Genomic DNA, 24,581 nt, shown 5'->3' with positions numbered 1-24,581 from the left:
AAACATGTAGCTGGGCGTGGTGGCACACACCTGTAATCCCAGCTACTCGGGAGGCTGGGCATGAGAATTGCTTAAACACAAGAGGCAGAGGTTGCAGTGAGCCAAGATTGTGCCACTGCACTCCAGCTTGGGTGACAGAGTGAGACTCTGTCTTAAAAAACCTACAGGAACCTCCTGGGCTCAAGTGATCCCCCCGGCCTTGGCCTCCCAAAGTGGTAGGATTACAGGCGTGAGCCAATGTGTCCTGCTGGTCTTTTAAATTTATTGCAACATTCTGTCACAGTAGTGCTTACTTGCCCCTTGCTGAGGCCTATTAGCTTATCTTCCCTGTCTTATCTGAGCTGTTCTCTTCTCCAGGCTTCTTGCACCTGGGTGGCCTCCGCACTGCCTTGTACAACTACATCTTTGCTAAGAAGTACCAGGGGAGCTTCATCCTGAGGCTAGAGGACACAGATCAGACTCGCCTTGTGCCTGGGGCAGCGGAGAATATTGAGGACATGCTGGAGTGGGCAGGTAAGCCTGGCAGAGAAAGGATCTTTCTGCAGGGAAGGAACAGGGAGCAGGAAAAGGAGCCTGTGGGTCTTCTCATGGAGTTCTGGGTGGAAAATGGGGAGTTCCTGGAGAAGTGGCTACATTTGTACTGCCCTGCCCGGGGTGGCAGATGACACCTGAAAAAATGCCGAAGCTCTCTGAAACACAGCTCCAAGACTGGTTTCTTTATTTTTATTTATTTATTTTTTTTGAGACGGAGTCTTGCTCTGTTGCCCAGGCTGGAGTGCAGTGGTGCGATCTCGGCTCACTGCAGGCTCCGCCTTCCAGGTTCACGCCATTCTTCTGCCTCAGCCTCCAAGTAGCTGGAACTACAGGCGCCCGCCACCACGCCCGGCTAAGTTTTTTTGTATTTTTAGTAGAGACGGGGTTTCACTGTGTTAGCAAGGATGGTCTTGACCTCCTGACCTCGTGATCCACCTGCCTCGACCTCCCAAAGTGCTGGGATTATAGGCATGAGCCACCGCGCCCAACTTGGTTTCTTTATTTTTTAATTTTTTAGAGTCAGGGTCTCATTCTGTTATCCAGGCTAGAGTTGCATGGCACAATCATAACTTACTGTAGCCTCGACCTGGGCTCAAGTGATCCTCCACCTTAGCCTCCCAAGTAGTTGGGACTACAGGCACGCACCACCACGCCTGGCTAATTTTTAGTTTTTAATTTTTTTGTAGAGATGAGATCTTGCTGTGTTGCCCAAGCTATTCTCAAACTCCTGGGCTCAAGCAATCCTCCTGCTACAGCCTCCCAAAGAGCTGGGATTACAGGTGTGAGCCACTGCCAAGGCTGTTTTGAGATTCCTGTTTTCACCTCAGAATCTCAAGTCCATTCCCTACAGGGGCCAGGCAGGAAACACAGGGCCAAGTGGGAACTGGAGGAGCTGGGCCAGTGCTGAGCTGTGAAAACCACACCTCATCCAGAGTTGGGAGTGCCTCTGAGCTCCAGCTCCTTGTGCCCATGCGGGAATGCTGGCCCAGCTTGTCCAATCCTCTGAGTTGCAATAGGAGCCAGAAATCCAGTTTTTCTGGATGAATACTTAACCATTATTAAATCTGGGCTCAGATTTTTTTTAACCATGTTGTATAAGCCACACAAAACACGTACAGCTTCTGAAGTTGATCTTGTGGGAAGTTTAATCCTGAGGACAGCTAAGGTCAGGGAGAACAAAGAGGAGTGTGTTTCCTTTTCATGGGTCGACAGTTGTCTACCTGTATGGACAGGTGTGACTAGGAAAGGGGAGATTCCCAAGGAAAAATACCAAGACTCTGCTAGTCTGGAGATTGAAAAAAAAAAGAAAGAAAAATCCCAAGACTATTTTGAGATGTGTGTTCTAATCTCAGGTAAATTACTCACTAAACTCTGGATTCCTAAAGAGTATAAAATGGTTGGCCGGGCGCGGTGGCTCACGCCTGTAATCCCAACACTTTGGGAGGCCGAGGCTGGCGCATCACGAGGTCAGGAGATCGAGACCATCCTGGCTAACACAGTGAAACCCCATCTCTACTAAAAATACAAAAAATTAGCCAGGCGTGGTGGCGGGTGCCTGTAGTCTCAGCTACTCAGGAGGCTGAGGCAGGAGAATGGCGTGAACCCGGAAGGCGGAGCTTGCAGTGAGCCGAGATTGCACCACTGCACTCCAGCCTGGGCGACAGAGTGAGACTCCGTCTCAAAAAAAAAAAAAAAAAAAAAGACCCTGTGCTTAGTGCCAAGGGAAAAGACAGATGAGTGGATTAATTATTTCTTTTTTTTTTTTTTTTTTAATAAACAAAATCTTGCTCTGTTGCCCAGGCTAGAGCGCAGTGGTTCAAACACAGCTCACTGTAATCTCAAATTCCTGAGCTCAAGGGATCCTCTCACCTTAGCCTCCTCGGTAGCTGGCACCATAGCTGTGTGCCACCATGCCCAGCTAATTTTATTAACTTATGTTTTTGTAGAGGTAGGGTCTTGCTATGTTGCCCAGGCTGCTGTTGAACCCCTGACCTCAAGTTAATTCTCCTGCCTCGGCCTCCCAAAGTGCTGGCATCACGGTCATGAACCATCGCTCCTGGCTCCTAATTCATTCTTCATAGGATACTAAATGATAATAACCAGTATGGAGAAAAGAGTAACAGGCTTAGAAACTAGGGCGAGGGATGCCCTTGTAGATAGGGCAGTTTCCTCTTAGGAGGTGATGCTGGAGCAGAGACCTGCATGAAGTGAGGAGCCAGCCCCGTGGTGACCTGGGGGAAGAATGTTCAAAGCAAAAAGAATAGCCAATGCAGAGGCCCCACAGCAGGAGTGTTCTAGATGTATTTGAGGAGCATCAAAAAGACCAGCTTGGTCTAACCATAGTGAGCAGAATGACCAGGGATGTGAGGATAGAAGGCTTGCCAGGTCGGGCACAGGGGTACACGCCTGGAATCCCAGCACTTTGGGAGGCCAAGAAGAGAGGATCACTTGGACCCAGGAGTCCAAGACCAACCTGGGCCACATAGTGAGACCTCATCTCTACAAAAAATTACCCGGGTGTAGTGGTGCACTCCTATAGTCCCAGCTACTTGGGAGGCTGAGGTGGGAGCATCACCTGAGCCTGGGGAAGTTGAGGTTGAGGCTGCAGTGAGCTGTGATCATGTTACAGAATTCCTTCAGTGCCACTTTGCCAGCCAGAAATCTCTGCAGCTGCCCTCACCTCTGTTGGGGCCTCGCTTGGGCCTTCTGGGCCCATTTGGCCCAGCAGGCTGCACTTGGCTCATGCCCACTTGGATCCCACACCTGCCATGGCTCCACACTCAGCCCATGGCTGGACTGGGTGTGCCACGAGTGGCTTCTGTGTTGGGTGCTGGCATCTAGATGAGGGGAACATGGTGGCACCCAAAAACTTGGGAAATACCATCAGTCGTGGAGCTCCAAGGGGTGTTATAGCTCTTGTTTGGGGAGTCCTGAGATCTGAGTCCCCAGCACTGTCTCAGCTCTTCACTCCTGTAGCTTGGTGAGTGGGAGCGTGTTACAGCTCTCTTTCTCCTGTAGTCTGGTGAGCGGGAGCGTGTTACAGCTCTTTTATTCCCGTCACCCGCAGCTTGGCGAGTTTTGGGTTCTTGTCCTGCAACCAAGAGGAATGAGGTGTGCAGGTACCGTAGAGTGAGTAAGGCAGAGAAGAATTTTATTGAATGACAGAAGGGAAACTCTCCACTGCGAGAGGGGACCCTGAAAGTGGTAGCCATCTGTGAGGCTGAGTCTATCATTTTTATGGGCTTAGAATGGGGGAGTGCCTGCCGATTGGTCCATGAGTGGTCTTGGAAAAAGGACCATTCAGTTGGTTAAAACATCATCCGGAAGGAACCAATCGAGAGAGAGTGGGTGAGACAGGGAAACAAGTTCTCACTCCAGTCATGGACTCTATCCTGACTTGACAGTTTGGTTTTCAGGCTGTCTTTGGCTTAGAAGTCAGATTTCACCAGGGACCTGTCCCTGACTGCCTAGGAATTTGTCTGTCTCCTGTCAGTCATGCCATTACACTCCAGCCTGGAGTGACAGTGTGAGACCCTGTCTCAAAAAAAAAAAAAAAAAAAAAAAAGGCTTTCCAGGAGCCAAATTACATGGTGCCTCACAGACCAAGATGAAGGCTTCAGTTTCACAGAGGATCTGCTACTTATCAGGTACCACGCCAGGCATGAGGGATACAGTGATGAACAACGGTGATGGTGGCGGGTCCCACCCTCGTGGAATTCCTGGGGCAGCATCATTGTGAGAATGAGGCTTGCAGCCCAGAGCTTGTCCCCCACCCTGGTGTTTTGGCGAGGCAGAGGGCAGGTATTCAGGCACCTCATGGTGGCTGACTTCTGGAGCACCTTACTTTGGGAGTCATTCTTTCTTTTTTTATTTTTTTCATGTTATTTATTTATTTATTTATTTATTGAGATGGAGTCTCGCTCTGTCACCCAGGCTGGAGTGCAGTGGCGCGATCTCGGCTCACTGCAAGCTCCACCTCCCGGGTTCATGCCATTCTCCCGCCTCAGCCTCCCGAGTAGCTGGAGCTACAAGTGTCTGCCACCAAGCCCAGCTAATTTTGTTTTTGTATTTTTAGTAGAGATGGGGTTTCACTGTGTTAGCCAGGATGGTCTTGATCTCCTGACCTCGTGATCTGCCCGCCTCAGCCTCCCAAAGTGCTGGGATTACAGACGTGAGCCACCGCGCCTGGCTATTATTATTATTTTTTTAGAGGCGGTGTTTCACCATGTTGCCCAGGCTGGTTTCAAACTCCTGAGCTCAAATGATCCACCTACCTCGGCCTCCCAAAGTGCTGTGATTACAGGCATGACCCAGCATGCCCAGCCTTTTTAAAATAATGACATATAAGCAAGGCGTGGTGGCTCTCACCTGGGGTGGCTCTCGCCTGGGCAGGCGGATCACAAAGTCAGGAGTTCCAGACCAGCCTGGCCAACATGGTGAAACCCTGTCTCTAATAAAAATACAAAAATTAGTTGGGCGTGGTGGCACATGCTTGTAATCCCAGCTACTCAGGAGGCTGAGGCAGGAGAATTGCTTGAACCGGGAGGTGGAGGTTGCAGTGAGCCGAGATTGTGCCACTGCACTCCAGCCTGGGTGACAGAGCTAGACTCTGTCTTCGGGGAAAAAAAAATGACATATAATTCACATGATATGAAATTTACCATATCAAAGTGTACAATTCAGTGGTTTTCAATATATTTACTGTGTTGTGCAACCGTCACCACTAATTCCAGAACATTTCCATCACCCCTAAAAGAAACTCTTCCTTATTAGCAGTTGTTTTCCATTCTACCCTCTCCTACCACCTGGCAACTACTGATCTCTTTCTGCCTCAATGGATTTGCCTCTTCTGGACGTTTCATATGAATGAGATCATATAATATATGGCCTTCTGTGACTGGCTTCCTTCACTTACCATAAGCGCATCTGTGGGCTATCATGCTTCATTCCTTTTTATAGCCAAATAATATTCATCATATGGATATACCATATTTTGTTTATTCATCACTAGTGAATGAGCATTTTAGTTACTCTGGTTTTTGGCCGTCCAATAAAACTCTATGAACATTTACATGCCAGAGTTTAAGTTAACATGTTTTCAGTTCTCCTAGGGGAGTCCCTCTTAAACCCTGGGGCATTCCAAGATACCACATTAAAGAGACTTGTTTAGCATTAGATCAGGAAGGGACCCCCCCAAATTTACCCGATTTAGCCCTCCTTTCTGACAAATGAAGAAATGGAGGTCCCATGAGAGGGAGCCAAGTAACACTGATAATAATCACAGATGGCTGGGTGCCATGGCTCACGCCTATAATCCCAACACTGGGAAGCCGAGGCAGGAGGATCACTTGAGCCCAGGAGTTTGAGACCAGCCTGGGCAACATGGGCAGACCTTGTCTCTATAGAAAACTTAAAAAAAGTTAGCCAGGCCTGGTGGCATGTACCTGTAGTCTCAGCTACTTGGGAGGCTGAGGTGGGAGGATCACTTGAGCCTGAGAGGTTGAGGCTTCAATTAGCCGAGAACGTGCCACTGCACTCCAGCCTGGGCAACAGAGTGAGACCCTGTCTCAAATAAATAAATACATAAATACCAAAGCATAGAGAGCACCGGTCACAGGCCACTTGATGAGTACTTTACTTAGATCATGTTATTCTAGTCTCATGATGATCCTCATGAGAAAGTTACTACTTGTTTCCTTCTTTGACAGATGAGAACCCAGAGCCCAGAAACATGACTTGCCCAAGGTCTCTGAGCTGGCTGGTACGTTTGAACCCAGGCCCACTCAGCTCAGTTTGTGTTAGCATTGAGGGTAGCAAGGTGAACAATGTCCTTATCTTCCCAATTCCTTTGAAAGCTCTTTGAGGGCAGAAACACCATCTTCCAGTTCTCGTGTCCCTGTGCCCTCTCCTGAAAGCATTCATAATGAAATTTATCCTATGTAATCGGAGGGAATTGGACTTTGGGTTTGGGGTTTGGCTTACAGTAGATCATATTTAATCTATTCTATAGCATATATTGAAACTGTCCTAAATATACACCACTGGGCTAAGCGCTTATAAGCACTGACACATTTGTTCTCACAATTCCCTCTGCACAGGAGGCTGCTAGCTCCACTTTTCAAAAGAGGAAACTGAGGCTTATAAAGATTAAGTCTAGCTGGGCATGGTGGCACATTCCTATAATCCCAGCTACTCGAGAGGCTGAGGTGGGAGGATCACTTGAGCCTAGAAATTGGAGACTGTAGTGAGCTATGATTGCACTACTGCACCCTAGCCTGAGTGACACAGCAAGACTCGCTTTCTACTAAAAAAATAGCCAGATGTGGTGATGTGCACCTGTAGTCCTAGCTACTCAGGAGGTTGAGGCAGGAGGGTGGCTTGAGCCCGGAAGTTCGAGGCTGCAGTGTGCTATGATCACACCACTGCACTCCAGCTGGGTGATAGAGTGAGACCCCATCTCTTAGAAAAAGAAAGGCTAAGTAACACAAACAGCAGTGTAATGAGTGGTTAAGAATATCGGCTCCGGTGCCCATTAGTCTGGGTTTGAAGCTGATCGTGCCCCTTCTACTCGGCCAGGTGACAAAGCATCTCTGTGCCTCAGTGTCCTCACAGAGTGGGGGAATAACCGCACCTACCTGGTAGGGTGGGTTTGAGGCTTCAGGGAAAAGTGTCTTTTATGGCACTCAGCACCCTGGTGCTCACACGTTGGTAGCACCTCAGGATCCCTTGTCACAGCTACTAAGTGGCAGAGCCATGAGTCCCACCAGGGCCTGATGGGCTGTTCTCTGAACCACGCTTTTTTCTCCTAAGTCAGCTGTTCCCAGGCCTGGGCTTGTTTCTCCCTCTCCAGGGAATCCCATCAGGGATTGAGAGGACATACAATTAGGGATGTGGACTTTGGAGCCCGTACACCTCCGTTTGCTCCTTAGTCCATGAGCCCATGCGACTTTGAGTGCTTCACCTCTCTGTGTTTTAACTTTTCATCTCTAAAAGGGACATTGGGCCGGGTGCAGTGGCTCACGCCTGTAATCCCAGCACTTTGAGAGGCCGAGGCAGGTGGATCACCTGAGGTCGGGAGTTCAAGACCAGCCTGGCCAACATGGTGAAACGCTGTCTCTACTAAAAATACAAAAATTAGCTGGGTGAGGTGGCACATGCTTGTAATCCCAGCTATTCGGGAGGCTGAGGCAGGAGAACCGCTTGAACTTGGGAGGTGGAGGTTGCAGTGAGCTAAGATTGCACCACTGCACTCCAGCCTTGGTGACATCAGAGCAAGACTCTGCCTCAAAAAAAAAGGTAGGGGGAGGACATTGTACTAATGCCAACCTCATGGATTGTTACAAGGATTAAAGCTTTAATATGTGCATAAAGTGCTTAGAGCAATGCCTGAGAACGACGAGCGCTGTGTGCACCTTAGCTGTCATTATTCCCTGTGTTCCAGGCATCCCCCCTGATGAGAGCCCCCGCCGGGGCGGTCCTGCTGGGCCCTACCAGCAATCTCAGCGGTTGGAGCTGTATGCCCAGGCCACAGAAGCGCTGCTGAAGACCGGAGCTGCTTACCCCTGTTTCTGCTCACCCCAGCGGCTGGAGCTTCTGAAGAAGGAGGCCTTGCGGAACCACCAGACGCCCCGGTAAGAACCTCAGCTTGTTGCAGATGCCTCATCAACATTGGGTGTGTTTGTTACCTTGTGCTGCGTAAGAAATTCCCCTAAACATGTATTACCTCTCAGTTTCTGTGGGTCAGGCATCTGAGCGTGGCCTCACCTGTTTCTTTGGCTCAGGGATTCTCTCAAAGCCGCAAGCAACTACAGGTCCTAGCCAGTCCTGGAGTTCTCTTAAGGCTTAGCTTGGGGAAGATCTACTTCCATCTCCTCTCAGAAGGCTATTGGCCAACCTCAGGTCCTTGCTAGCTGTTGCCTGGAGACATCAGTTCTTTGCCATGCGAGCCTCTCCATAGAGCAGCTCACAGCGTGGCAGCCAGCATTTCTCAAAGCCAGCCAAGGAGAGAGTGAGCACATACAAGCTGGAGTCTACCTAGTTGTGGAAGCAACTTCTCACCACTTTTGTTTTATAGGCTATGTATTCCTTCTCTGGAACGCTTGGGACCAGAAGTGTTTTGGATTTCGGATTTTTTGCATATTGAAATATCTGCATATATATAATGAGATATCTTGGGGGTGGGACCCAAGTCTAAACATGAGATTCATTTATGTTTCATGAACGGCTTATACACATAGGCTGAAGGTGATTTTATGGAATATTTTAAATAATTTTGTGCACGAAACAAAGTTTTGACTATTTTGACTGTAGCCTGTCACATGTGTTTGGGTGTTGAATTTTCAACTTACGGCATCATGTCAGCACTCAAAAGGTTTCAAATGTCAGATCAGTTGTGGCTTTTTTTTTTTTTTTTTTTTTTTTGAGACAGTCTCACTCTGTCGCCCAGGCTGGAGTGCAGTGGTGCAATCTTGGCTCACTGCAACCTCTGCCTCCTGGGTTCAAGCAATTATCCTGCCTCAGCCTCCTGGGTAGCTGGGACTACAGGTGCCCGCCACCACACCCATTTAATTTTTGTATTTTTAGTAGAGACGGGTGTCAACTGTGTTGGCCAGGCCAACCTCAGGTGATCCGCCTTTCTCAGATTCCCAAAGTGTTAGGATTATAGGCGTAAACCACCGTGCCCAGCCAGATCAGGTTTTTTGGTTTTTTTTTGTTGTTGTTGTTGTTGTTTTTTCATAGAGTCAGGGTCTTACTTTGTCACCCAGGCTGGAGTGCGATGGTGTGATGTTAGCTCACTGCAGCCTCCAACTCCTGGACTCACCCAGTCCCCCCATCTCAGCCTTCCAAGTAACTAGGACTGTACTCCTGGCTAATTTTTTTTTTAAACTTTTCATAAAGATGGGGATCTCACTATGTTGCCCAGGCTGGTCTTGAACTCCTGGCCTCAAGCAATCCTCCCACCTTGGCCTCCCAAAGTGCTGGGATTACAGGTGTGAGCCACTGCACCTGACTTTTTTTTTTTTTTTGGTGAGACAGAGTCTTGCTCTGCTACCCAGGCTAGAGTGCAGTGGTGCAATCTCAGCTTACTGCAGTCTCCACCTCCCGGGTTCAAGGGATTCTCGTGCCTCAGCCTCCTGTGTAGGTGGGACTACAGGCACATGTCACCACACCTGGCTAATTTTTGTGTTTTTAATAGAGAGAGGGTTTTGCCATGTTGCCCAGGCTGTTCTCAAACTCCTGAACTCGAACAATCTTCCCACCTCAGCCTCCCAAAGTGCTGGGATTACAGGCATGAACCACTGCACCTGGACCATTGGAGCATTTCAGATTAGGCATATTTGGCATTATTTTTGTTCATTAGGCAGAAGTCACTAGGCCCAGCCCACACTCAAGGGGAGGGGACTACACAAGGACAGAAACACCAGAAGGCGAGAATGACTGGGGCTATGTTAGAAGCCAAGATTTGGTCTCAGAAAGTAATGTGTAAAGTAATTTTAATTATTTGTTATTTTTAATGAACAAGGTCCACAGGCCGGACGTGGTGGCTCACGCCTGTAATCCCAGCACTTTGGGAGGCTGAGGTGGGTGGATCACGAGGTCAAGAGTTCAGGACCAGCCTGGCCAATGTGGTGAAACCCTGTCTCTGCTAAAAATACAAAAATTAGCTGGGCGTGGTGGTGCGCATGTAGTCCCAGCTGCTCGGGAGGCTGAGGCAGGAGAATCATTTGAACCCAGGAAGTGGAGGTTGCAGTGAGCCAAGACTGCACCACTGCACTCCAGCCTGGGCGATAGAGTGACACTGTCTCAAAAAAAAAAAAAAAAAGAAAAATGAAAGGTCCACAAAGGGCCAAGTATGGTGGCTCACGTCTGTAATTCCAGCACTTTGGGAGGCGGAGGTGGGCAGATCACTTGAGGTCAGAAGTTCGAGACCAGCCTGGCCAACATGGTGAAACCCCATCTTTACTAAAAATACAAAAATTAGGCCTGAAGTGGTGGCTCATGCCTGTAATCCCCGTACGTTGGGAAGCCGAGGTGGGCAGATCACCTGAGGTCAGGAGTTCAAGACCAGCCTGGCCAATATGGTGAAACCCCATCTCTACAAAAATACAAAAATTAGCTGGGCATGATGGCGGGTGCCTATAATCCCAGCTACTTGGGAGGCTGAGGCGGGAGAATAATTTGAACCTGGGAGGCGAAGGTTGCAGTGAGCTGAGATCATGCCATTGTACTCCAGCCTGGGCAACAGAGCAAGACTCTGTCTCCAAAAAAAAAAAAAAATTAGCTGAGCTTGGTGGTGCATGCCTGTAATCCTAGCTACCTGGGAGGTTGAGGCACTAGAATCGCATGAACCCAGAAGGTGGAGGTTGCAGTGAGCTGAGATTGTGCCATTGTACTCCAGCCTGGGTGACAGAGGGAGACTGTCTCAAAAAAAAAAAAAAAAAGATCCACAAAGATATATATTGAAAGAACTCTCTTCCAATCTTGACTGTGGCCACTCAATTCTGCTCTCCAGAGACAACCAGTGTTAAAATTTTCTTATGTCTCTTCCAGAGACATTCAGTACATATACCTATAAGTACATATTATTTTCTCTTTTTCCTTATTCACATGGTAGCACGCAATGTACTATGTACATGCTATGTGGTGCAATTTACCATGTCCGCTTACCATCTTGAGGATCAGGTATCAGTTCATAATAATGCATAATATTCCATTTGTGGATATAACTTCATTTACTTAATCAGTTTCATCTTAACAAACATTTATTTTTGTTTTGTTTTGTTTTATGTTATGTTATGTTATTTTAGAAATGGAGTCTTGCTCTATTCCCCAGGCTGGAGTGCAGTGGCAAGATCTTGGCTCACTGCAATCTCCATCTCCCAGGTTCAAGTGATTCTCTGGCCTCAGCCTCCCGAGTAGCTGGGATTACAGGCGCCCGCCACCACACCCTGCTAATTTTTGTATTTTTTTGGTAGAGATGGGGTTTCACCATGTTGGTCAGGCTAGTCTCAAACTCCTGACCTCAAGTGATCTGCCCAAGTGATCCTCAAGTGGCCTCCCAAAGTGCTGGGATTACAGGCATGAGCTATGACACTCGGCCTTAATAAACCTTTATGTTATTTATTTATTTATTTATTTTTTGGAGACGGAGTCTTGCTCTGTTGCCCAGGCTGGTGTGCAGTGGTGTGATCTTGGCTCACTGCAACCTCCACTTCCTGGATACAAGCAATTCTCCTGTCTCAGCCTCCTGAGGAGCTGGGACTAGAGGTGCATGCCGCCACACTTGGCTAATTTAATTTTCTTTTATATTTTAGTAGAGACGGGGTTTCACCGTGTTGCCCAGGCTGGTCTTGAACTCTTGAGCTCAGGCAATCCGCCTGCCTTGGCCTCCCAAAGTGCTAGGACTACTGGCATGAGCCACTGCGCTCGGCCCAAACCTTTATGTTATTTCTAATATTTGGTTATAAAAGAAGAGAGCTGTGATGACTAATGTTGACATATGTCATTTTGCACTTGTGCAGTATGTTTGCTGAATACCTTCCTAGAGGTGGAATTGCAGAGTCGAGTTGTAGCTTTGATGGATACTGCCAAGTGGCTGGCCCTTTACTTGTTTACACTCCCATCCGCAATAGCATCGTAACATTTACATTGCAGTTCCAGTGAACTATTTGGTCAAGGGCTCAGCTGTTTGGCCAAGGTCATGACGTTTACGGTGACATTGCCTTTTTATTATAAACAATGTATTTGTCTCTTGACAGAATATTTTTTTTCTCATCTCATTCTGTGACCCAGGCTGGAGTGCAGTAGCCTGATCACAGCTCATTGCAGCCTTGAATCTCCTGGGTTCAAGCAATCCTACATCCTCAGCCTCTCAAGTAGCTGTGACCACAGCCATGTACCACCACACACAGAGTGTTATGTTTTGTTTTGTTTTGAGATGGGGTCTCACTCTGTCACCCAGATTGGAGTGCAGTGGTGTGATATTGGCTCAAGGCAACTTCTGCCTCCTGGGCTCAAGCAGTCCTCTCATCTCAGCCTCCCAAACAGCTGGAACCACAGGTGTGTGCCGCCATGCCCGGCAAATTTTTTTTGTATTTTTTGGTAGAGACGGGGTTTCTCCGTGTTGCCTAGGCTGGTCTCAAACTCCTGAGCATAGGAGATCCACCCACCTCAGCCTCCCAAAGTGCTGGGATTATAGGTGTGAGCCATCATGCCCGGCTGGCACACAGCTAGTTTTTAAATTTTTGTAGAGATGGAATTCCCCTATTTTGCCCAGGCTGGTATGAAACTCAAGCGATCTTCCCACCTCAGCTTCCCAAAGTGCTGGGATTATAGGCATGAGCCACCATGCCTGGCCAACAGATTTTTTTTTTTTAAATTATAGTCATGCCCTGTTGTGGAATCCTTGCAGCCATTTATTTATTTATTTATTTTAAGCTTTCAGGATTTGTATTAAATCCTAGTCTAGTTTAACGGTATCTGATGTTACACACATCATCTCATGGTGAACGTGTTTAATAAGCGAAAGCAAATCAGACAGCTTATCTAAGTCGTTATTTCTTGTGGACTAAACAGTAAGGTAACAACTACCCAGAACCCTATGGGTCATGATGGACACTTGCTCAGTTTTCATACAAGTTGTGTTTGTTATTAAAGTATATCTGCTAATATTTAATAAAGTGAAATGTCATTGGGGTGGAAAAGTCAAGCCTAGACATTTGGTTGGAAAAGAACAGATCAAGTATGGATTTCACAAACCAAAAGTTTACAAACTCAATGCAATACAAGTCCTTTCTATTGTAAAAGCTTAGTTGAAACTAAAAGATCTGTAAAAACTATTACTTTGGGCCTTAAACAGTACTAGCTCTTATGAGCAAAAAAATGACACAACTCCAGCCTGGGCAACGTGGTGAAACCCTATCTATATTAAAGTACAAAAATTAGCTGGGCTTGGTGGTGTGTGCCCATAATCTCACCTACTTAGGAGGCTGAGGCAGGAGAATCACCTGAACTAGGGAGATGGAGGTTGCAATGAGCTGAGATTGTGCCACTGCACTCCAGCCTGGGAGACAGAATGAGACCCTGTCTCAAAAAAAAAAAAAAAAAAAAAAAAAAAGGAGGGGGGCCATAACTGTTGAGATTGTATTACTTGATTTTATTTTACATTAGGTGGTAGGTACAAAGCAATCCTTCTTAATAAAGCTGACAGTTAGCTTCCCTTAGGACTTTTTTTTCCAGACAGGGTCTTGCTGTGTCACCCAGGCTGGAGCGATGCAATCATGACTCACCACAGCCTTGACTTCCTGGGCTCAAGCAATCCTGCTTCAGTCTCCCAAGTGGGTGGAACTACACACATGTACCCACCATGCCCGGCTAATTCTTTTTTTTTTCTTAAATTTCTAGTAGAGACAAGGTCTCGTTACCCAGGTTGGTTTTGAACTCCTGGGCTCAAGCAGTTCTCCTGCCTTGTCCTCCCAAAATGCTGGGATTACAGGAGTGAGCCACCGCACTTGGACAGAACATATTCAATAATGCACATTTAAAACAAGTATTCGTCTTACAAGTTGTTCTGTAATCCAAACATATGACAGCTTGGAGAACAACATTTAGAAAACAGAAGCCAATGTAAAAAGACAGATTAATACAACTAGAAGCCAGGCACGGTGGCTCACGCCTGTAATCCCAGCACTTTGGGAGGCTGAGGTAGGCAGATCACCTGAGGTCAGGAGTTCGAGACCAGCCTGGCCAACGTGGCGAAACCCCATCTCTGCTGAAATTAGCTGGGCATGGTGGCGTGCACCTGTAATCCCAGCTACTTGGGATCCTGGGAGGCAGAGGCTACAGTAAGCCAAGATCACGCCGCTGCACTCCAGCCTGGGTGACAGAGCGAGACTCCATCTCAAAACAAAAAACAAAAAAACCCGACTAGGATAGTGTAGGTTTTGTATGGCTCAGACTTTACAGTTTTCTTACTGCATCATCAATGTATCGATGTAGAATATCTGTTCCAGCTAGGTGCGGTGGCTCATGCCTGTAATCCCAGCACTTTGGGAGGCCAAGGTGGGCAGATTGCTAGAGCCCAGGCTTCGCAACATGGTGAGCCCCCATTTCTACTAAAAAAAAATACAAAAATTAGCCAGGCATGGTGATGCACGCCTGTAGTCCCAGCTACTTGGGAGGCTGAGGTGGGAGAATCACTTTACCCTTGGGAATGTCTAGGCTGCAGTGAGCTGTGATCACACTACTGTACTCCAGCCTGGGTGACAGAGTGAGACCCTGACTCAAAAAAAAAAAAAAAAAAAAAAGAAAAGAAAGAAACCCTGTCTCTACTAAAAATACAAAAAATTAGCTGGGTATAGTCGTGCATACCTGTAGTCCTAGCTGCTCGGGAGGCTGAGATGGGAGAATCACATGAGCCCAGGAAGTCAAGACTGCAGTGAGCCATGATTGCACCACTGCATTCCAGCCTGATCAACGAGAGTGAGACCTTGTCCCCTGTCTCAATAAATGAATGAATGAATGAATATTTCTTCAGCTGGCCCCATTGCTGTGGATTTAAAGAAATACCTTTTCTTCCTGGTTTTATTTAACCTTTGAGATCCATCCAATAATCTCTAATATCATCAATTAGCACTTCCCCTTTAACATCCCAAACACTAAGGTACCTCATTTTCCCAATCTGAAACATGTTATCAGCTGGGTACAGTGGCCTGTAATCTAATCACAGCACTTTGGGAGGCTGAGGAGGGTGGATCACTTGAGACTAGGAGTTCGAGACCAGCCTGGGCAACATGGTGAAACCCCATCTCTATATGAAATTTAAAAAAGAAAATAAACATGTTATTATGTTTACTGCCGCTGCTCTGTTTGGAAGATGACAGAGCTCCCAAAGTTTTGCCAGTCTTTTGTTCCTTTACAAGTTTTTCTGGAGCAACTTACTTTTTCTTCTTTAACTTTTTGTCAAACTCACTGTCAGAATTCCTGCCAGAAGAGCTTGAAGAAACAAGTTCCTTTGATTCAGACATTATGCTGCCCTGCTTCTGCAGCTGAACACCCTCCTGTTCACTCATGTGCAACTGACTCATTTGTAAAAATTTCTTTTTTGGCCGGGCACGGTGGCTCACACCTGTAATCCCAGCACTATGGGAGGCCGAGGCGGGTAGATCACAAGGTCAGGAGTTCGAGACCAGCCTGACCAACGTGGTGAAACCCCATTTCTACTAAAAATACAAAAATTAGCCGGGTGTGGTGGCAGGCACCTGTAATCCTAGCTACTCAGGAAGCTGAGGCAGGAGAATTGCTTGAACCCTGGAGGTGGAGGTTGCAGTGAGTCAAGGTCACGACACTGCACTCCAGCCTGGGTGACACAGCGAGACTCTATCTCAAAGAAAAAAAAAGTTTTTTTTTGAGACAGGGTCTCGCTGTGTCACCCAGGCTGGAGTGCAGTGGTGCCATCATAGTTTACTGCAGCCCCAACCTCCTGGGCTCCAGTGATTCTTCCACCTTGGCCTCCCACAGAGCTGGGACTACAGGAATGCAGCACCACACCTGGCTGATTTTGTTTTGTTTTGTTTTGTAGAGACAGAGTCTCACTATGTTGCCCAGGTTGATATTTTAAATTTTTAAATAAGAGACAGGATTTTGCTATGTTACCCACGCTGGTCTTGAACTCTTGAGGTCAGGCTGTCCTTCTACCTTGACCTCCCAAAACACTGGGATTACAGACGTGAGCAACTGTGTCCAGCCCTGTGCACCATTTATTGATTGATTGAACACTTAGCTGTGGCAAAGACTAACCTTACAAGCATTCCATCTGTGTCTCAGAACGCTTTTGGGTGCAGTTAGTGGAATACCCTGTTAGAAGGGACAAACGATCCTTTAACTCACAGATGGATCACCTGGGGACCTAGTTAATGTTCAGATTCTGACTCAGTAGGTCTGGGGTGGAGCCTAAGAGTCTGCATTTCTGGCAGACTCCCAAGAGGCTGATGCTAGGGGCCCACAGACCACACTTTCAGTAGCCAGGGCATCAATCATAGACATTTGTCTTTTGATTCTGCACAAGGCTGGAGGTGGGTGACTCCAGGATGAGACTAGCAGTGTAGAGACACCAGGGCTCTATTTTGGCTTCTCTCTGACTTCATTGCCTTCCCTCCTGCAGTTGCAAGTAGCTGCGGCAGGTCCAAGCATGCTTCCCTTACAGGACAACATCCAAAGAGGACAGAAGTGGGGCAGTGGGAAATTTTAAGAAGGGATTTTCCTCCTGTGGCTTTCTTTTCTTGTCCTTTGGAGAGAAAAACCTTTCCCGGAACCTTAAACCTTCCTTACTCCCCAGGCGTGCTTTTCTTTGCATCCCAGTGACTAGGATGGGGTTACATTCCTGCCTGGACTGGTCACTGGCATGGAGCAATAGGATTGCAAGATTGGCTATACCAATCAGGATTCAACCCCTCGGACTAAGCATTTTGCTGTTTTCTTGTTAGCAAGGAAGAAGCGTGGAATAGCTGGTAGATAGGCAGACATTAGTGTCTGCTACACCATGTTATCTCAGTTTTCCACACAACTGTACCATCATCCCTGTTATAGACTGAGGAAGCAGCTTGCAGCAGTAACTGACTTGCTTAAGGTCACACAGCTATGACAAAGGTAGGACTCCTGTCCATCAACCTTTCCATCAACAGTACTCATGCTGCTCTGCTCCCCATCAGGTATGACAATCGGTGCAGGAACATGAGCCAGGAGCAGGTGGCCCAGAAGCTGGCCAAGGACCCCAAGCCTGCAATCCGCTTCCGCCTGGAGCAGGTGGCGCCGGCCTTCCAGGACCTGGTGTATGGCTGGAATAGGCATGAAGTGGCCAGCGTGGAGGGAGACCCAGTCATCATGAAGAGCGACGGCTTCCCCACATACCACCTGGCCTGCGTGGTGGACGACCACCACATGGGCATCAGCCACGTGCTGCGAGGCTCTGAGTGGCTCGTCTCCACTGCCAAGCACCTGCTCCTCTACCAGGCCCTGGGCTGGCAGCCACCCCACTTCGCCCACCTGCCTCTGCTCCTCAACAGGGATGGCAGCAAGCTCTCCAAGAGGCAAGGGGACATTTTCCTGGAGCACTTTGCTGCTGATGGCTTCCTGCCCGATTCCTTGTTGGACATCATCACCAACTGTGGCTCAGGTTTTGCAGGTACGCGCCCACCTGAATAGTCCTGGCAGCAGAGAGCATGGCCAGGAGGAGCAGGGCTTTGGCTCAGACAGTCCTGCTCTTTGGTCCCAGCTTTGCCACCTACCAGCCAGGTGACCTTGAACAAGTTTATTCTTTTATTCAGTAAATGTTTATTTTGCCAGACACCACAGTAAGTGCTGGGGCTACAATAGTGGGTGAGATAGACATGATTCCTGCCTTCAAGGGACTTATAGTCTCTGAGCCTCAGTTGCATATCTGGAAAATGGGGATAAGTGTCTACCTCATTGGGTTAGGATTCACTGAGCTCAGGAGTGTAGGGTACCCAGCCCAGCACCTGTCACACTGTAAGCACAAAAAATGACAGACCCTATGATTGTGACAATTATTACAAGCATGTATGCTAACAGTATGACTAGAATTAATATGGATTTAGTTTCTTTTTTTCCTTCTTCATTTTACTGCCAGATGAATCTAGTTTATTTCAAGCTGAGCACTTATCCATGGTCCAAGACTTAGACCCAAACCTTGAAGAAGCAAGCATCAAATAGGATGACCTGAAGGATTTCTGAAAATGTGTCCAGAATAGCCTGCCTGCTGGTCTCATTTCATTTAACACAACATACTATTAAGGGGTAGATACATATCTCCACTGTTTGTAAGAGGATTGTGAAGCTCAGAGAAGCTGAGTAACTTGCCAAAGTCACACACCTAGTGAGGGATGTAGTGCTTCAGGCCTATGCCTGATCACGATGCCTGCTGACCGTATGGGACTGAGCTGCTGCTCACAAGAAGCAGCTCCCAGCACTACGGTTCTTAACTTTTTTTTTTTTTTTGAGACAGAACTTCTTGTCCCCCATTCTGGAGTGCAATGGCGCGATCTCGGCTCACCGCAACCTCCGTCTCCTGGGTTCAAGCGATTGTCCTGCCTCAGCCTCCCGAGTACCTGGGATTACAGGCACCCGCCACCACGCTTGGCTAATTTTTGTATTTTTAGTAGAGATGGGGTTTCACCATGTTGTCCAGGCTGTTCTTGAACTCCTGACCTCAGGTGATCCACCCGCCTTGGCCTCCCAAAGTACTGGGATTACAGGCGTGAGCCACCGTGCCTGGCCTGGTTCTTAACTCTTGATCGTGCTTTGGAATCAGCTAGGAAGCTTCTAAAATATGCTCAGACCCCAACCAAACCCAGTCGACTCAGAGTCTCTGGTACAGCCAGGCAATGGGCGTACTGTTCTGCAGCTTGTGTCTTGAGAGTAATGGAGATGGGTTTAGCCTGATTGTTTTCAGACCTTTTTTTCTTTAATGATGGAACCCTTTCTGAAAATGAAATCTCATTCAGGCTCTTGATATATAAATAGCTAGAAGTTAAATCCCTTTGGGCAAAGTGGAATGGGGGGCCCAGGGCTTGCTCACTCAGCCTCCCTTATGTTTGAAAGTAGAAGGAGGGCGGGCGCAGTGGCTCATGTCTGTAATCCCAGCACTTTGGGAGGCCAGTGCAGGAGGATCATTTAAGCCTGGGAGTTTGAGACCAACCTGGGCAATATAGTGAAACTCCATGTCTACAGAAAAATGTATGTATGTATGTGTGTATGATGTATTTATTTGATAGAGTCTTGCTCTGTTGCCCAGGCTGGAGTGCAATGGCACAATCTTAGCTCACTACAATCTCCGCCTCTCAGGTTCAAGTGATTTTCCTGCCTCAGCTTCCTGAGTAGCTGGGATTACAGGCATGCGCCACCACACCTGGCTAATTTTTGTACTTTTAGTAGAGATGGGTTTCACCATGTTTGCCAGGCCAGTCTCGAACTCCTGACCTCATGATCTGCCGACCTCTGCCTCCCAAAATGCTGGTATTACAGGTGTAAGCCACCATGCCTGGCTCTACAGAAAAATTTAAAAATTAGCCAGGTGTGGTAGTATGTGCCTGTAGTCCCAGCTACTTGGAAGACAGGCTGGAGGATTGCTTGAGCCTGGGAGTTTGAGGTTACAGTGAGCTAGGATTGTACCATTGCACTCCAGCCTGGGCAGCAGAGCAAGATCCTGTCTCTTAAAAAAAGAGATAAAGTGGAAGGAGGAAGGGAGAGAGGAAACTGAGTGGCTGGGCCTCTCTTCTTTGCAGAGAACCAAATGGGCAGGACCCTGCCGGAGCTGATCACACAGTTCAACCTGACCCAGGTCACCTGTCACTCAGCCCTGCTGGACCTGGAGAAGCTCCCAGAATTCAACAGGTGAGTGGGGAGCATGGAGATCCCCTGGTGGCAAAGGGCTTTCTTGCTTATGATGATCCCTACAGCAGAGGGTATAATGGGCTCTGGTACCTAATTCTGTGTGACCATGGCTAAATCACCTAGCCTCTTTGAGCCTCTGTTTTCTCTTCTCTAAAATGGGATTAATAACAGTACCGATCTTATATGCTTGTTCTATGAAAGTATCTTGTATTAAGTGTTGCATGAAAATATCTTGTATAGCCCTGGCACATACAAAGTGCTCAGTAAATGGTACGTATATTTTTATCATTAACATTATGTTCCTAGCCACCCCTTGCATGGACTCTGTTAACAACCAAAGCCTGGAGAGGTGTATCTTCATTTTAGACTCCCTCCCCACCCTCAGCCTTACATCCAGCCAACACAGTGAGTGAGCACTGTCTCATGGCATCTACTTTATATTTCATGTATTTGATATTGCAAGTAGCTCTTCACTTGGAAACCTCCAAATATCGTTCCAACTCAGATCATAGTTAACATGTCTGAGTCAAAGGGTATTAGTGTTGGCTGGGTGTGGCGGCTCACACCTTTAATTCTAGCACTTTGAGAGGCCAAGGTTGGCAGATCACCTGAGGTCAGGAGTTCGAGACCAGCCTGGCCAACATGGTGAAACCCTGTCTCTACTAAAAATACAAAAATTAGCTGGACATGGCACATGCTTGTAGTCCCAGCTACTTGGGAGGCTGAGGCACGAGGATCATTTGAACCTGGGAGGCAGAGGTTGCAGTGAGACAGGATCACACCACTGCACTCCAACCTGGGCAACAAAGTGATACTCTGTCTTTAAAAAAAGTTATTAGTGGTTTGTAAGACCATCAGCCAGGTGTGCACCTGAGGTGAGGGTCTTCCTGATACTTTGCCTAGAGCACTGGTTTGGGGACACAGTATCAGTGCATTTACTTGCATGAGCCCAGAGAATTAACGTCAGTTGCAGATATTTTAGGGCTATTACTTTATTTACTTCTCCCATCAGACCTATGAGGTCAGTTGTATGATTTTGCCCTGTTTCACGTATGAGGAACCCAGGACATAGAGAGGTTAAGAAACTAGCCAAAGTGGCCAGGCATGGTGGCTCACGCCTGTAATCCCAGCACTTTAGGAGGCCGAGGCGGGCAGATCACAAGGTCAGGAGATCGAGACCATCCTGGCGAACACAGTGAAACCCCGTCTCTACTAAAAATACAAAAAACTTAGCCGGGTGTGGTGGCGGGCACCTGTAGTCCCAGCTACTCAGGAGGCTGAGGCAGAAGAATGGTGTGAACCCAGGAGGCGGAGCTTGCAGTGAGCCGAGATTGCTCCACTGCACTCCAGCCTGGGCGACAGAGCAAGACTCCGTCTCAAAAAAAAAAGAAAGAAACTAGCCAAAGTTCACACAGTAAACAGTGGGCATCTTTTGAATGGGGCATTCAAGAGTGGATGTAGGCTGGGCGCGGTGGCTCACGCCTGTAGTCGCAGCATTTTGGGAGGCTGAGGCAGATGGATCTCCTGAGTCAGGAGTCAAGATCAGCCTGGCCAACATGGTGAAACCACATTTCTACTAAAAATACAAAAACAAAAATCAGCCCGACGCGGCGGGCGCCTGTAGTCTCAGCTACTCAGGAGGCTGAGACAGGAGAATCACTTAAACCTGGGAGGTGGAGGTTGCAGTGAGCCGAAATCACACCATTGCACTCCAGCCTGGGCAACAAGAGTGAAACTCCATCTCAAAAAAAAAAAATGCCTCTTTCTATATATTTTAGTGGCTGGGTCTCGCCCTGTCACCCAGGCTGGAGTGCAGTGGTGACATCTCGGTTCACTGCAGCCTCAGACTCCAAGGCTGAAGTGATCCTTCCCCCTCAGCCTCCAGACCAGCTGAGTCTATAGGTGTGTACCACCATGCCAGGCTAATTTTGTTACTTTAAATTTTTTTTGTAGAGATGGCATCTTACCATGTTGCTAGGTTGGTCTTAAACTCCTGGCCTCAAGTGATCCTCCCTTCTTGGCCTCCTAAAGTTCTGGGATTAAGTGAGCCACTGCACCTGGCCAAAAGCTTCTCCAGGTCCAGCAGGACTGAGTGGCAGGTGACCTGGGAAGCGGAGGTTGCAGTGAGCGGAGGTCGCACCACTGCACTCCAGCCTGGGTGACACAGTGAGGCTCCGTCTCAAAAATAAATAAATAAAAATAAAAGGTCAGCTACTATTTTGAAAACACTGAAAGCGTGGCTGGGCATGGTGGCCCACACCTGTAATCCTGGCACTTTGGGAGCCCAGCTGGGTGGATTGCTTGTTGCCTAGCCTGGACAACATAGCAAGACCCTGTCTCTACAAAAAACTAAAAAATTAGCTGGGCATGGTGATGTGTGTCTGTGGGCCCAGCTACTTGGGAGGGTGAGATGGGAGGATCGCTTGAGCCTGGGAGGTCTAGGCTGTAGTGAGCCATGATCGTGGTACTGCACTCCAACCTGGGCAACAGAGCAAGACTCTCAAACAAAAACAAAAACCAAACCCCTGAAAAGAAAGCACGTCTCCGAGTTGCTTGGGACTTTCAGGCTGTTTGTGACCTTAGTCACATCCCTTTCTTTTTATAAACGTGAAGAGATTCTTCTAGCTTGCGAAAGGGAGGGCTCATGGGACCTGATATGTCATTCTTCCAACTTCACCCTTTCCCTGGGGGAGAGACGGTTTGGGTGGGTTGGGGTGTTGACAGCAGGGCAGTCCCTTCATTTCTTCCGCAGACTGCACCTCCAGCGGCTGGTGAGCAATGAGAGCCAGAGGCGCCAGCTGGTGGGGAAGCTGCAGGTCCTTGTGGAGGAGGCCTTTGGTTGCCAGCTGCAAAACAGGGATGTCCTCAACCCAGTCTACGTGGAGAGGATCCTCCTGCTGAGACAGGTGTGGTGTCAGGATTCTGGGAGGCTGAGGGAGGGGTTACTGGGTGCCTCAATTCCTCCTGCCTTCCAGAGCCCTGTCCCTAGTGCATTCAATGACTGCCTCCTTCCCCAGGGTCACATTTGCCGCCTGCAGGACTTGGTGTCCCCAGTATACTCTTACCTGTGGACTCGCCCTGCAGTAGGTCGAGCACAGCTGGACGCCATCTCGGAGAAGGTGGATGTGATTGCCAAGCGTGTGCTGGGGTGAGTACCCGCAGGCTGAGCTCAGGGTTTCACACCCTCCTTCCCTCTCTCTGTCCCATGGCTCTCTTTCCTTCAGGGCTGGGCTGTTGGGGCCCCAGCACAACTCCATGGCCAGTGAAGAAGTGACCCTTCACTGGCTTTTGCTGGTGAGGAGGGCTTACCCGGAGAACCCGGGCTTTCTCTGGACATAGGCATGTGTTCACTGCTTGCACCAACCTGGTTGCATCCCAGCTCTGCCGTGTACTCACCAGATTATGTCACCTTGCTCAGGCGGCTTCACTTTGGCCAAGTTACTGTACCTATTTGAGCTTCCTTTTCCTTCTCAGTGAGAGAGAGACAATGCTAATTCTTACTGTAACAGTAATAACTTTCAATTACAAACGCAACCAAAGCTGGCTTAGGCAAGAGGGGAATAATTGCTTATGTAACTGTAGATGCTAGAAGAAGGGCTGCTTGAGGCACAGCTTAATGCAGGAGTCGGTAATCCATTACCAAGATTCGCTTTCTCTCTCTGCCTTTCCCCTTCTGCCCCTACTCGCCGATGCTGACCACTTTTCCTGCAGAGGCTGTGTATCAGGTAACTAGAGGGCAAGACTCTCTACCAGACAAAAGAAATGACAGCGCATGTCCTTTGTGGAAGTACATTTCTCCATTATGTAGCAATCTGCAGGAAGCAGCTCAGGGCTCATCCTCCCACCTCAGCCTCTTTAGAAACTGGGACTACAGGCACAAGCCACCACACCCAGCTAATTTTTTTATTTTTTGTAGAGACAAGGTCTTGCCATGTTGCCCAGGCTGGTCTCAAACTCCTAGGCTCAAGCGATCTTCACACCTCAGCCTCACAGAGTGCTGGGATTACAGGCGTGAGCCATAGTGCCTGGCCAGGGCCTATTAGTTCTAATTCACCAGGATTCAGTGTCGTAACTGCCTGTCTCCACCATGAGGTTGGGTTTTAGATTTGCTCTGGGACTCCCTCTCGAGTCAGGAAAGCTGATACCCAAATGTTCAGGAGCTGCCAGATCACTAGAAATCCTTTCTGTGCCTATGCCATGGTTCTTAACTCTGGTCCAGCTCTAGCAGGTCTGGAACTGCCATTGTTCCCGGCCTGGGGCCTGTCATTGTTTCATCAGCTCCTTGGCAGCCTGCTTCCCTGCAGTGCCATTGGGGAGAGTGTCTGCTTTTTTCCCACATTATATTTTTTGTCTTCAGTATTTCGTCTCCTGATTTTTGTAAATAGCAGTACTCATGTGACCCAGTTAATAATTGTCTCAGTCCATGGGGTTGCTATAGCAAAATAACAGACTGGTGGCTTCAACAACAGACATTTATTTCTCACAGATCTAGAGGCTAGAAGTCCAGGGTCAAGGTGCCACCGATTCAGTGTCTGGTGAGGGCCTTGTTCCTGGGCCCTTCCCTTTTCCAGCCCTTCGCTGCATCCTCACGTGGTGGAGGGACGAGGGACTCTCTGGGGTGTCTTTTATAAAGGCAC

At 48.1% G+C, this 24,581-nt stretch overlaps 1 protein-coding gene across 7 annotated transcripts in view; it reads left to right on the top strand.

Annotated features, from left to right (window-relative positions):
• EARS2 (glutamyl-tRNA synthetase 2, mitochondrial) overlaps positions 1-24,581 on the top strand; it is a 34,576-nt gene that overhangs the window by 5,005 nt on the left and 4,990 nt on the right. For all 7 annotated transcript variants that reach the window (XR_674873.5, XR_001710263.4, XR_010152313.1 and 4 more), the window contains exons 2-7: positions 358-513; positions 7,976-8,165; positions 17,244-17,716; positions 19,836-19,944; positions 22,697-22,850; positions 22,962-23,092. Coding sequence is in view for 4 of the 7 variants with exons in the window: in XM_001162700.7 (XP_001162700.3) it covers positions 358-513; positions 7,976-8,165; positions 17,244-17,716; positions 19,836-19,944; positions 22,697-22,850; positions 22,962-23,092 (1,213 nt within the window). In the remaining 3 variants the exon portion in view is untranslated. The remainder of the gene's footprint in view (positions 1-357; positions 514-7,975; positions 8,166-17,243; positions 17,717-19,835; positions 19,945-22,696; positions 22,851-22,961; positions 23,093-24,581) is intronic.

This window comes from Pan troglodytes, chromosome 18 (genome assembly GCF_028858775.2).
Source record: "Pan troglodytes isolate AG18354 chromosome 18, NHGRI_mPanTro3-v2.0_pri, whole genome shotgun sequence".
Taxonomy (NCBI): Eukaryota; Metazoa; Chordata; class Mammalia; order Primates; family Hominidae; genus Pan; species Pan troglodytes.
Note: the sequence above shows the minus strand (reverse complement) of the source record. Positions and strands in the feature narration are given on the sequence as shown.